This window comes from Rhinolophus hipposideros (genome assembly GCF_964194185.1).
Source record: "Rhinolophus hipposideros genome assembly, chromosome: 8".
Classification (NCBI taxonomy): Eukaryota; Metazoa; Chordata; class Mammalia; order Chiroptera; family Rhinolophidae; genus Rhinolophus; species Rhinolophus hipposideros.
Window position 1 is genome coordinate 95,087,290 of NC_138054.1, and position 12,843 is coordinate 95,100,132.

The window sequence follows — 12,843 nt, forward strand, 5'->3', positions numbered from 1 at the left end:
GGAAAGTGCGTGCCGCTGGGCCCAGCGTGGGCAGCGCCCCCTGTTCGTGGCTAAATATTTGTCCCAACAAACCGACCCTTCCCGTCCTGTGCCCTGCCTTCTCCCCAGGTCCTGAGACCCTGCCGGGGCCCTGGCCTGAAACACGCCTCACCCGACTCCCTGCTTAAGCAGGACCCCTCAGCGAACAGCGAGAACCGGGTCCTGCTTTGTCCAAGCCCGTTTCCACGGCCCGCCCAGGGGAAAAGACGAGGGGGAGGGGCGCGGCCAGGGACGGCGGGAAGGTCCCCAGTGGGGTGGACGGCGCATTCTGAGCTCCATCCCTTCTCCCAGACCAGGGTAGTGGGAGGCGGCCCGCCTGTTTCCAGGCCTGGAGGATATTTCTGGCCCAGACGCTGGGGTCTGGGCAGGAGTCTGGACCGAGAGTCCAGGGAAGGGCAGGACGGCAGGTCGGGAGGGGGCTGGGCGGGGCGTCTGGCCAAAGAGCTGGGCTCAGAGGGAGGAGGGGCCAGTCAGGTCAGCCGGGGATGCAGGACCCCGGGCGGGACGGCGCCGCGGCTCGTCCGTCCCCGGGGCGAGAGGACCAGAGAACAGCCCGGCCCCTGCCCCAGCCAGGCACCAGGCAGCCAAGTCCGTGAATCTTTTTATAAAACACGGTGGGGGAGGGTAGCTCGCGAGGGCGATGGTGGGACGTGGCTCCGGAGCGACAGGGGCGCGGCTACACGAAGATCTGGATGCGGTCGCGGACCGGCTGGCGGCAGATGGGGCAGGCGCTGAGCGCAGCGCCGCAGGGCGCGCAGGCGCCGTGGCCGCACTGGAACACGAGGCGGATGTGGCTGTCGATGCAGATGGGGCAGGTGATGCGCTCCTCCATCTGCCTGTAGCGGGTCTGCAACTCCTCCACCAGCTGCCGCGGCGGGCCGGGCGGCGGGGCCGCGCTCGCCACCTCGGTGCCGTCTGAAAGCGGGCGGACGGGGCAAATCAGGGCGGCGCAGGGGTGGGGGTGGGGCCGGGGCCGAGCCTCCCCTCCCGCCCGCCCGACCCACCTGAGCGCAGCTTCTTGCCGATGACCGCCTGGCACCTGATGCATTTCTTCATCCTGCGCGCGCACTCTGCGGGGGGGGGGGGGAGCGCGCGGTTGGACGGGTTTGAGCCGGGTCCCCCGGGTCCCCCGACGTCCGGGCACTCACCCTCGCACACCGTACGGTGTTGGCACGGCGAAAACAGGACCAGCAGAGCCAGGTCCGAGCACACCAGGCACTCCGCGGCCTCGGGCCCAGACGGCGCCGCCACGTGCAGGTTCGTCACGGTGTTGGGCGTGCCGAGCGCCAGCCTGGGGCCCGGGGCCGCGCCTCCGCCCCCGCCTGCCTGCCGCTCCCTGCAGTCGGAAGAGAGGGTTTGAAAGGGCCCGGGGCCGGGGGTCCGCCCCCCACCTCACCGAGCTCACCGGAAGCGCTGGGCACAGCCCTGCAGGGCCTTGAGCACACGGCCCTCTGCAGCCAGGTCCAGTGGGCTCTGGCCGCGGTGATTGGCGTAGCTCACGTCGGCGCCCTCCAGCGCCAGGTAGCAGGCGACCGCCACGCCCACTGTCAGCTCCGTGCCGACGGGGAGGCCCGAGGCCTGTAGCTGGGCAGCAGAGACACACCGGTGAGGGTGGAACGCTGGCTTGAGGGAGCCTCTGCGGGCACCGGCTGCCCCGAGCCTGGGGCAGAGGCAGAGGCGCCCCTCACCCCCGTGTGTGAAGCCGCTAGAACAGAGGCTGGCAGCTGGGGGCCGAGGGACCTCAGGGGAAAGGCCGGGTTCTGACACACCACTGCCACCGCCACCCCATTTCCCAGGCTGGGCAGGAGTACAGGATCTCAGGGGAGCTGACCACGCTGTGGAGACCGGGACTACAGAAGACGCCTCCTGCAAACTGCAGTCCCCCAGGCTGCCCCACCCCCAAGGGGGCCTGGCTCCCTGCTGTCACCCAGGTGGACAGTCCCTCAGGCCCTGCCTGGAGCCTGCAGCCAGGTGCCACCTCTCCAGCACCCAGACCCACACTTTCTCACCCTGGACAGCAGCTGCAAGGGCCCTGGGTCCCCCCCGGCCCCGTCAGCCGCCAGGGGCAGCAGCTGATGACGCTGCAGGGCCACGTGCAGGGCCGTGTCCCCATCCTCGTCCTCGGCATTGACGCTGCAGCCAGCGTCCAGTAGCAGCAGCAGCAGCCCTACGTGTGCCTGCTGCACCGCCAGGTGGAGTGGGGACTGGAGCTTACGGTTTCGAACATTCACGTCACAGCGGCCCTGGGGAGGGGTCAGCACAGGCTCAGCCCAGGGACCCCGGGGCTCCGAGGCCCGCCCTCCCTGGGGCCGGTCGGTGGCCACGCCCACACCTCCCGGATGAGGATCCGCGCCACGTCCCACTGCTTGTTGAGGGCGGCCAGGTGCAAGGCCGTGAAACCGTCCTCCTTCTTGGCGTCCACCAGCTGCCGTGCCCGAGCTAGAATCCTCCTGACAGCTCTGTGGGAGCAGAGGGGTGTGTCCAGGTTGGGGGGGTCATCCTCAAAGTGGCCCAGCAGGTGGCAGGAGCCTGGCGGAGGGCTCTGTGCCCACCCCACACTCACAGCGTGTGGCCCTTGAGGGCTGCCAGGTGCAGCAGGGTGAAGCCTTGACTGTTGGTGGCAGTGACGTCGATGGCCGGCACCTCGGTGAGGACCTCCACAATGCCACTGGCACCGGCACCGGCAGAGATGGCACAGTGCAGGGGTGTGTTACCGTGGACATCCTGTAAGTGGTGGGCAGTAGTCACGTGGCCGCACGTCATTGCCACCGTCTGCTGAGTCACAGGGATAGGGCCGGGGACCCAGCACTCACTGGCAGGTTGACATCACAGCCGCGCTCACAGAGGACCCTCACCACCTCCAGGAAGCCCCTCTGCACGGCCACATGCAGGGCTGCACTCCGGGTGCCGTTGAGGACGTCAGCTCGGCACCCTGCACTCAGGAGCAGCCGGGTAGCCTCAGGCTGGTTCCTGGAGAGGAAGCCAGGGCGCTGTGCCCACTGGCCGGACTGCAGGCCCGGCCCCCACACCCCACCCGGGCCTCACCCCAGGGCTGCATAGTGCAGGGCTGTGTTGCCCTCATCGTCGGGCAGGTCCACGCTGGCCCGAGCCTGCAGCAGCAGTCGCACCAGCTCCACCTGGCCCAGGTAGGCAGCCACCTGCAGGGCGGTTCTGCCTTGGTTCTTGGTGTCCACCTGCCAGGAGAGCCAGCAGGTCAGTCCCCAGCCTGCTGCCCCCTCCCAGGGGCTGGCAGGATGCTGGGGGAGGGGCCTCAGGGACTTGCCTCCTCTGGATGCCTGCACAGCAGGTCCAGAGCCCGGGCCACGTTGCCCATGGCCACTTCGGCCACCAGCCTCCCTGGGTGTTCCGGGTCACTCTTCTGGGCTCGAAGCTTGTCCAGGGTGATGCTCAGGGAGCCTGGGTTGGGGGGAGGGCTGAAGTTAAATGGCGGGGGCAGCCTGACCTCCTGCTGGCCGCCATTGCTGGGTGCCCGCACTTTTGTTTTCCCTGGCGCGCTCAGCCACATCCAGGTTGGTGTCTTCCTCAGGCCGGTAGGCCACCAGGCAGGAGGGACTGAAGGTCCACAGCTGACCACCGACCGCCACACACAGGTTCCCATCTCCGAAAAGCTTCACCACTTTCCCGACATGGCCCAGGGCCTGAGTGGGGAGAGCGTGGGGTCACAGGCAGGTCTCCCAGGGGTGTGAGGGAGGTGCAGTGGGCGGAACTCACAGGGGCCATGTCATCCGTCCACTCGCCGTGCCCGGCCTGCAGCCGCTTCACTATGTCAAGGTCGTCGATGACCCGCACCACATCGCCCACCCAGAAGGAGTTGTGCTGAGTGAGAGAGAGGCCCGTGAGGGCCTCCAGGCAGGTGTGGCTGCCCAGGGCCCTGGGGCGGAGGGCACCCCAATCAAGATCCACAGGACAGGGAAGCCTGAACTTGGCCCTAGTCCACACCCAGAAGCACAACCAGAGCGTCTGGCTGGATGAGGGCCCCAGGTGACAGGCAGTCCCAGCCCCGAAGCCATGGGAGTGACAGCTGGGAGGCAGCTGGGCAGTAGCATTCAGACCAGACGGAAGGAAGCCAGCTCTGGGCTGAGCCCAAGGCCGGCCTGTCCCTGCACACAGGTGGGGAAGCAGGCTGCATGTCCAAGGCCAGACTAGAACGGTGTGGGGGCAGGGTCCCAGGACACGGGTGGAGCCTGAGCAGCATAGGAAGGCGCCAGAACAGCATGGGAGGTGGGATGGGGCCCCACACCCGTGCCCTCACCTGTACAGGACTCTACAAACCAACATCTCATGACACCCCCCCCCGCCATGTCCCCTCAAAGGCCCCCAGGGATCCCGGACTCCAGGTCCCGTGCTGAGTGCTAGCATGTCCCCTCGCTGGCACCTACCTCCTAGCGTCCCTGTCCGTGACTCCCCACTGCCTGTCCCTTACTGATCTCCCACCTCCCCCACGCCCCATCTGGGAAATCCTGCTGCCCAAATGCCTTTCCAAGGTCATCGCCTGGGCCAAGCATCCACCCTCCCACGTGCTGCCCACGCGCACCCACAGGGAGCAGTTTAGAGGAAGCCCAAGCACTTGCTTCCAACCAAGCACGGCACAGAACTCCTCCGGTCCTCAGGAGACACACTAGTGCCCGCCTGCCCACCCAACCACCAGTGTTCCCCGTGCCCTGCCCTCCTGTGTCCCTTCACAGCTGGGTCCCCTCTCCATGGAACTCATCCCCTCAGGACCCCACCAGACACCCCCTCCTCCTTCAGGAAGGGGTGCAGAAGCGAGTGGGTGGGGCTCAGCCCAGCCCTCCATGCACCTTCGTGAGAGCCCTAGGGTGGAAGGTCCAGCAGGTCTCGTGGCTGAACTGCACACGCACGTCCCCACGGTCTGTGATGTGGTGCACGGTGCCCATCTGTCCGATAAACTGTGGCAGGTCGTGGAGGCTGTGGCTGGGGGTCCAGAGGATGTGGGGAGGGGAGGGCATGGGGCCAGTGGGTGGGGCAGCTCACCTCCGCCATCCTGGGGTTCCACCCGCCGTGGCCTTCCTGCATCTCCCTCAGGACGTCTGTGTCTAGCAGACACTTCACCTTGTCCCCCGGCTGGAGGGGTTGGCCGTCAGCACTCACCCTGCGCTGCAGCTCTGCTGGCTTCCCTGGGGGTGGGGGCGGTAGCAGGCCTCGCTCAGGCAGCGCCCTCCCATCCTCCCCATGGCCACCCCCCAGGCTGGGACCAGCCAGGGTGGGAGGGCAGCTGGGCAGCCCTTACCCAGCATGGGGAGGTGCTCCTTGTAGTAGAAGCCGCCGGACGCCTCTCCCACACACCTGAGGTCCACCTTGCCCTTGTGACCCATGCGGTACACATTGGTGGTGCCATCGGCCCACGTTACGCTGGCCACGCTCCGGCCTGTCTCCACATCCCAGCCACGGATGTCCACCACACGACCTGGCTTCCCTTCCCCTCCTGGGGAGAAAGTGGTCCCGCTGGCAGGCTAAGCCCGGGCCACGAGGCTTAGCCACAGGCAGCGCCAGCCCAGCCCCCACCGTCCCACCCTGGTCTCCACTCACCATCCTGCGAGCCCCATTCCCAGTCGGGGCCGCGCACCACCATCGCCCCCTGGAAGATGCCTCTCAACGGGACCCTTGAGAGGCCCTCGCGGGGACTCAGTGCCACCCTGCAAGAGAGTGGGTTCCTGGCCATGCCGGGCAGTGGTGATGGCACAGTCCCTGGGATGGCAGGCCCAGCAGGCCAGTGCCCTCACACTCCGGGCCTGGAGTGAGTCTGCTCCAGGGACCTTCCCTGATGCCACCTTCACAGCGTGGCCCCTGTGTCACTCTAGCCCTACTCACCACCCGCATTTCCCCCCCCCACCCCCGCCAGGTGCTGCTGTTAGGGCTGTCCCCTGCATTCGGTGTGTGGCCTAGCCCAGGGAGGGCTCAGCACTTGGGTCCTGGAGGAAAGAGGAATGCAGGCTTGGCCATGGCACCCAGACAGCTGAGCCCTGCTCCCAGGCCGGCCAGTGGGCAGCTGGGATCTCAAGTGCACACCTCCCCACCATGTATGTGCAGTGTCAAGACGCAGGTGACAGCACCATCTGGGCGCCGGCCCCAGCCCAGTGCCCTCCGCCCCAGCCATGCTAGGGTCTGGCTCCCAGTGTGGGCCGTCCACACGGCCCTGAGCCTCCACAGAGCATGCTGGCTGCTCCGCTACACAGAGTCCACCCGCGGGGCGGCCCAGGGCATGCTGGCTGCACTGGGGAGCCAAGCCTGGCTCTGCAGGTGGTGCCACCCACAGCACCGACCTCTGCAGACCTGCTCAGTGGACATGACTGCCTTCTGCAGCGGGTGGGGTCAATGCCCAGGCCCCTTGCCACTCTTCAAGGAAATGGCTCAGGAAGGACTTGACGTGTCCCCTGGGGAGTGGTTAGCAGGGCCCGTTCCTATTCTCCAGGAACAAGGCCTCCCAAGGTATCCGAGGTGCTTAGCAGGAGGCCCTGGAGGTCACGAGGTGGGATCCAGTGCTGCCGGACCCCCCCGCCCCCTCGCACTGACACCTTGTGGTCAGCAGCATGCTGCGCGGTGGCAGCCACGGAACTCACGGGCGCGAGTGGGCCGTCTCGTAGCGCTCGAAGGCATGCGTGAGGTCGTGCTTGTTTTGCATGTAGCACTGCGTGCACAGGTCGAAGTCGAAGCAGACGAGGCACTTCCAGCGCATGCCCCGCAGCCCATGCTTCTTGCAGCAGTCACAGATGATGTTGGGGTGCCGGACGCCTGAGGGTGGGGCGGGGTCAGCGAGTGTGCGTGCGGCCCAACCCCTGCCCAGGGCGCACGCACGCACGCACGCACCGATTTGGGCGTTGTCGTAGAGCAGCAGGTCATGCCCGCCCTGGTATCCCGCGCGGTAGTTGGTACGGGTGCCGTGGTCCCACTGCACGACCACGGTGCGGTCGGGAGTCGAGGGGCTGCCGTGGCGGCCGAGCTCCACCACCGTGCCCACTCCGCCTTCACCGTTGTCCTGCGGGCCCCACTTCCAGTCCACGCCGCGCACCACACGCATGCCCACCTGCACGCCCGCCTGCGGGTCCGGGTCCATGGTGGGCGGGGCCGGGCTGCTCAGGGACCTGCAGGCAGAAGGCACCCTCAGGCTCTCGCTGGTTCCAGGAGGGCTGCCAAGGAGAGCTCAGCAGGGAGGGCTGCCACTGCCCTGGGGCAGGGAGAAGCCTGGTGAGCATGCGCCCTAGAGCCCCCAGGAGGCCCACAGGCAGGGGGGTCACTAGCTGTGAAGGCGGTGGTGGCCCGTTCTTGAGGGAGAGTTGGACACCTCGCTGTAAAGCCCCTCCAGCTGCAGTGAGACCCTGCCCTGCGGTGAGCTGCAGAGTGGGGGGCAGTGCTGGTGAGAGGGCAGTGGATCCCCAGGGAGCCAGGGACAAGAGCCAGCAGGGGAGGTCCCCTCAGCAAGTGCCCGCTAATAAGTCCAGTTCTGGATGGCTGGCGCACAGTGGGCCATCAACACGTTTGTTTAAAAATGAGTGGATGTGGATCGCAGCTATCAGCAGGAAAGGTAAGACAACACTGTCCCAAGGAAACACTGTGCAGCCAGAGCTAAGAGCCACTGTTCGTGACACCACTGAGGGACCGCAAAGGCCGCGACGCCTCAGAGAACACATCTGCAGTGTGCACAACCCACAAAAGACTTGGACCCGGAAGGTAGAAAGAGGGCCCAGCTAAAGGAACACAGCAGACACCCCAACAGAGAATGGGCTAACACTGGACAGGTGCCACTCAATGACTAACACATGGGGTCTGGTCACCAGGCCGCTGCTCACCAGTGTGACACCACCCACCACCCGCAGGTCAGTGCACAATGCCTCGAGGTCACCTGGCCCCACTGCCAGGTCCCGACCCCTCCTGGCACGTACCAGACGGCGGGGACACACGTGTGCACAGCAGCGCCCTCCCCGTGTCCTCAAGGGTGAACTGGGACATGAAGTGTGCTTTCGCCCCAAGGGAGTGGGAACGCACCCACTCCACCAGCAGCAGTTGGGAACAGTAGTCACACCCCCACTGCCCAGTTCTATTTGTAGAAAGTTCACAAACAGGACAAGCCAATCCAGGGCGTCAGCCACGGAGGCAGCAGCAGAGGTGGCCTTGGGGGCTCCAGGATCCGCGACTATTTCCTGATCTGGAAATGCAAGCCTTGCAAACTTGGCTCGTTCATGACCTTTATGTGATTCTTCAATAAAGATCTTTTGCGACATGAATGGATTTGAAAGATTTAAGAGGGAAAATTGGACTTGGAGAAGGAGAAGGGACTTGTGGGGATTCCCAGAATGCAAGGCAGCAGTCACCACAGCATTTCTGGAGACTATGCCAGTGGAGCAGGACCTCATGTTCTCGTGGCTGGGAAAAGCTGGCCAGTTGGGGTGTCCCTGCAAGCAGGGACCTCTAGTTGGGCCCGTCTGCTCACACTGGTCTGGGCCTGTGGCTGCCTGGAACGAAGCCACTCTGGCCAACGTGGGGGCAGGGTAAGGCATGACCCATGACCACAACTGTTCCTGGTGGACTCTGGACAGGGAAGTGTGGCAGGTCCGCAGCTGGGGAGCTGTAGGGTGGGGCCTGTGCCCTAAGGGGCAGTGACGCCTTTGCCATTAGGCCACACCCAAGCTGTGCTGCTCTGCCTGAGACTCTTGTGGCAGCTGCCGATGAGGTAGCCCCAGGCAGGAGGCTGAGGCCACATGTCGATGGCCTGACTGCCAAGATGGCAGCCCTTGTCCGGGGCTTGCAGGGAGCACCCCAACTGCAGAGCCCAGAAACTGGCCCCACACCAAGACAAAGGACTTGGGGCAGGAAAGGACCTAAGTGCCACTGGCCAGTGCCGTGGTCGCAGCCGGGCCGTGTGCCCAGGACCCAGCCTCTCAGCCTGCCTGGCCAGCCACCACAGCTGCCCACCTGCTGGCCTGAGAGCTCCATACCACGCACTGCACGACCATCTCCAGTAAGCCTGGGGGCAAAGCTGGCTCGTGCCCGGCCCTGCCCTTGGGGGATGGGCAGAGAACAGGGGGTGCCTGACAGGCTCTGTGGGAAATCAGGCCCAGAGCCAGGCCTCGCCAGTGATGGCCCCACAGGGAGCAGCAGGGTAGGGTCACCAGGGCAGGCCGGCCTGTGACAAGGTGCCCCTGGACAGCACCTGTTTCTTTCACAGCCGGTATTTTTAGCACAGGCAGTGTCCCTCCAGCCCTGGCCAGTGAACCACCACCAGCCTCCCAGGGCCGGCCCTCATGGGAGCCATGTGGGACACAGCTGGAGGGGGCACAGGAGCGTCCTGTCCTGGTGGCACCACGGCCTGGGAGCCTCCCTGCTGCCTCCCTGGAGCTCTACGAGTCTGCCCTGTGCTTCAGCATGTCCGTCATGCATGGCACCACACGGAGCTGGGCAGGGCCTCCAGCCATGCCTGAGGCTGCCCCTATGTATTCGCCATAGCAATGGGGCACCTGGCTCCCAGGGCTCAGAAGCCTTGGCACAGCATTCTAGGACCCTCACGACGTGGGCCAGGTGGCTTTCCAGTCTTCTCTGCCACTTCCCTCCACCCGCTTCCCTGCCCGGTCTTTGTCACTGGCATTCCCTGGGCCCAGTACATGGCTGATGGTGCCCTCGTGACATCAGGTCCCTGCTGTCAAAGCTCACTACCTCACCTCACAAGGTCCCACTGGAGTCTGAGCAAAGGGGTGGCAAGTGGGGAACGGACCAGAGTCAGGAGTAGGTAGGCAGCCATGAAACCCAGAAGGGCTAGGGAGGAAGGGAACCCCCATTTCATCAAGCAATTCACCCAGTTATTTCTTTTCTTCCCTTTGCAGAAATGCTGTACTCGGTCATTTTCCTCAGTTTACAGGCAAGGCCCCTGGCTGCCACCCAACCCCCCTCAGAGTCTGTCTCTACAAACGTTTAAAACGTCTCTGAGGCCACCAGGGCGTGAGAACTCGGGCGTCAGACATGCTTTAACAGGATTGCAACTTACCTTAGAACACACACCGGCCTCGTGCCTGCACCCCAGACATTTAGTGGCTATTTCCTGGGTCACAAATGTGCTCAGCCAGCAAGATCTCCTGTTGGAAACCAGCAGCCATTGCGACACAGACCTCAGCAAACCAAACAGGTAGCCAGCCAGCCAGTCTGGGGAAAAATGGTTTTAAAAGGCAGTTTCACACTTTCAGCATTTACCGTCTCAACCAAACAAGTGGACGTGGGTCTGTCCTGTTAGCTGCTCGTTTCCCTTTTCACAAGGAACCTCCAGCTCTTAGGGGGCAGAGCTATTTACAAACCATGCACTGGGATGGTGTACGAGTAAGGTGTTCCCCTATTTGTGACTATTTTATTGGAAGAACTTAAAAAGTCGTACAGATTAAATCACATTTGGCTGGAAGTTGGCAAAATGCCTTTATTCAGAAAAATAAAGTTGCATGAAGCTGTGACGGCAGGCGATACCAGGCAGCCACTCCGCTTCCTCCCTGCACCGGGCTATGCCTGACGATGCTGTTGGCATCAACACCATGTGTGGCACCATCAACAGGCTCCTGTCACATAGCAGAAGTGGACATCCTGGGTGCCCAGGGGTGTGGCCCATAGGGACCGGGTCGAAGCCCTGAGACAGAGCCAAGGAACCCGGACGGGGCCCAGCCCGAGCACACCTGCTGGGAGAGGCCCAAAGGAAGTGCAGGACGGTCACCGCCCAGTCTTGGCCACCCAGATGGAAGCCCTCAGGCGCCCTGCAGACCGCAGTGGCACGGCCCAGTCACTGCACAAGGCCAGTGTCGGGCGGGATGACATTCAGATACTTGTTGCATCTGGACCAACAGGCCAGAGCAGAATGATAGAAGAGGGCGCCTGCCAGGGAGGAACGTTTTTGCCAGGGCTTCCACACGCTTAGGCTGCCTGATCCCCAGTCCCGCTGGTGCCAACAGAAGTCTGTCTGGCACCTGTGCTTATTTCTTCAATTGGCTCCGAACTCAAAGGAAGAAAGACAGGATTATTTATCCCCCCCACCCCCACCACACGCTCAAAACCAAGCAAAACCCCTTGGACAAGGCACATCCGAGTCCACAGGGTGAAAGAGCCAAATCTAGCCCAGCACGCCACAAGCCGCTGCAGAGCTCACCTGTCTAGCCGTGCAGTCCCCGCGCGGCCCGCCCTGAGCCTGGAGCCTTGGGGACGCGCGCTGACCTCGGCGCAAGCCCGGAGCCGTCCAACCCTGTGGCGGCGGGGAGACGCCGAGACGCAGTGAGCCCCTCCGGAAGGGCCGCGCGGCCAGCGCCAGCCCGTCTGCCCGCCGTCTGCACGTGCGTCCCCGGGCCAGCACCCACGACGCCCCGGGCCGCCCCAGGGGCCTGCCTGCGGCCCTGCGGGGCTCCCCGCTCCTGCGCCCTCCGCCCGGAGTGCAGCCGGGGCGCTGACGGCACTGGCTCTGCACACGTCAGAGCGCGCGCGGAGCCCCGGTCACCGGCGCCGGCCGGCGGAGCGAGCGGGCCGCCGGCCCCCACCCCGAACCTGACCCCCGCCTCGCCGCGTCACTCCATTCCCCGTCCTCCGGAAGCCGCCCCGGCCCCGGCCACAGCCGGACCCCTGCGCGGCCTCCGTGCCCGCCTCGACCCCTCCACTTGCCCGGAAGTTTGCGATCCCCCCGGCTGGGCGCGGGGGCTCCGGGGGCCTGCGAGCGCCGAGTCTGTCAGCCAGCCCGCCGGCCAATCGATCGGCCTCGGGACGCGCGGCGGCCGGCCAGCGGGCCCTCGGCTGCTCAGCCACCGCCAGCCAGGCCGCCCGCCGCTGCGTCGCGCCCGAGCCCACCGGCGGAGACGGCCGAAACCCCCCAGCGCTCGGGCTCCCGGGGCCGCCGCGAGGCCTGCCGGGAGTTGTAGTCCGCAGCCCGCCGGCGCCGGGAGTGCGGTGAGGGCCTGAACCACAGCTCCCGGGAGGGCGCGCGGCGGCGCTGACGCAGCGGCTGTAGGGGACGATGCGGCCGGGCGGGTGTGATGGACGGAGCACCGGCCCCGCGCCCCACAGCGATGGGGAGACCCGCCACCCCGGGAACGGTGCGGTCTCGGGCGCGGGCTTGGCTCTGCGCCGCCGCGGAAACAGGGCGCGTTCGTGTCTAACAGCGTGGCATGCACGTCGTCAGAGGGTAGCGGACGGCCTCCCGGGCCTGTCACCACTCCGGGGGCAGCGGGGGCCGAGTGGCGTGCGTCTGTACGGGAAGGGGCCGGGCTCCTCGTCCGGTTGGGTAAGGGGGCACGCGCCCCTAGCCACCGAGGGCCGAGCATGCCCAGGCCGGGACGCGGAACCAGGCGGCTGGCGCCCGTGTGTCCGGCCCCGCCAGCCTTGGGACCAGGCGGCTGCGCCCCTGGGAGACGGGGCCCGCGCCTCTGGAAGTGCGTCAGGGGGCGGGGCGCGTCGCCCTCTCGGCTCTACGTGGCGCAGCTGGGTTCGGAGGTGCGTTCCGTTTCCGTGGAGACAGGCTGTGGGTACCTGGCGTCTGCGGCGGGATTGGCGGGGCCTCGAGGACGCAGAGAAGAGGCGTGATCAGTCAACTCCTATAACGTGATTTGTTGTAAAATCACGTAACGCAGTACAGGGCTTTGATTCACGCAGAACGAGAGATAAAAACACTGTCCCGTGTTCTCCCAGAGACAAATACTTTCATCTCTTCTAGCTTTTCCTCTGACAGGAAGCTCCATGTTTCTAAACCAGAGAACTGCTGGGTTTTATGTATTAACTTAGACATTTCTATGGATGCCTCGATAAGGTCAATGAGAA

The 12,843-nt window shown here is 65.3% G+C and overlaps 1 protein-coding gene across 5 annotated transcripts; it reads right to left on the reverse strand.

The window, feature by feature from the left end:
• Positions 1 to 623: 623 nt before the first annotated feature.
• On the reverse strand, positions 624 to 11,927 carry MIB2 (MIB E3 ubiquitin protein ligase 2). 5 transcript variants are annotated; one of them, XM_081057025.1, is made up of 21 exons: positions 11,695 to 11,915; positions 11,192 to 11,284; positions 10,055 to 10,142; positions 6,886 to 7,160; positions 6,639 to 6,810; positions 5,608 to 5,714; positions 5,309 to 5,503; positions 5,053 to 5,195; positions 4,860 to 4,967; positions 3,772 to 3,876; positions 3,536 to 3,698; positions 3,323 to 3,456; positions 3,085 to 3,233; positions 2,853 to 3,009; positions 2,603 to 2,763; positions 2,372 to 2,498; positions 2,049 to 2,282; positions 1,445 to 1,623; positions 1,188 to 1,375; positions 1,044 to 1,109; positions 624 to 954 (listed from the first exon to the last, which is right to left on the reverse strand). In XM_081057025.1, exons 4-21 carry the CDS (start codon positions 7,130 to 7,132, stop codon positions 716 to 718), a joined length of 2,874 nt encoding a protein of 957 aa, XP_080913151.1. In that variant the 5' UTR covers positions 7,133 to 7,160; positions 10,055 to 10,142; positions 11,192 to 11,284; positions 11,695 to 11,915; the 3' UTR covers positions 624 to 715. The 5 variants fall into 5 exon arrangements, with proteins under 5 accessions (XP_080913151.1, XP_080913149.1, XP_080913153.1 ...); XM_081057023.1 differs by having other exon boundaries at positions 10,055 to 10,209; positions 11,695 to 11,878; XM_081057027.1 differs by lacking the exon at positions 4,860 to 4,967 and having other exon boundaries at positions 11,695 to 11,927.
• Positions 11,928 to 12,843: the final 916 nt, after the last annotated feature.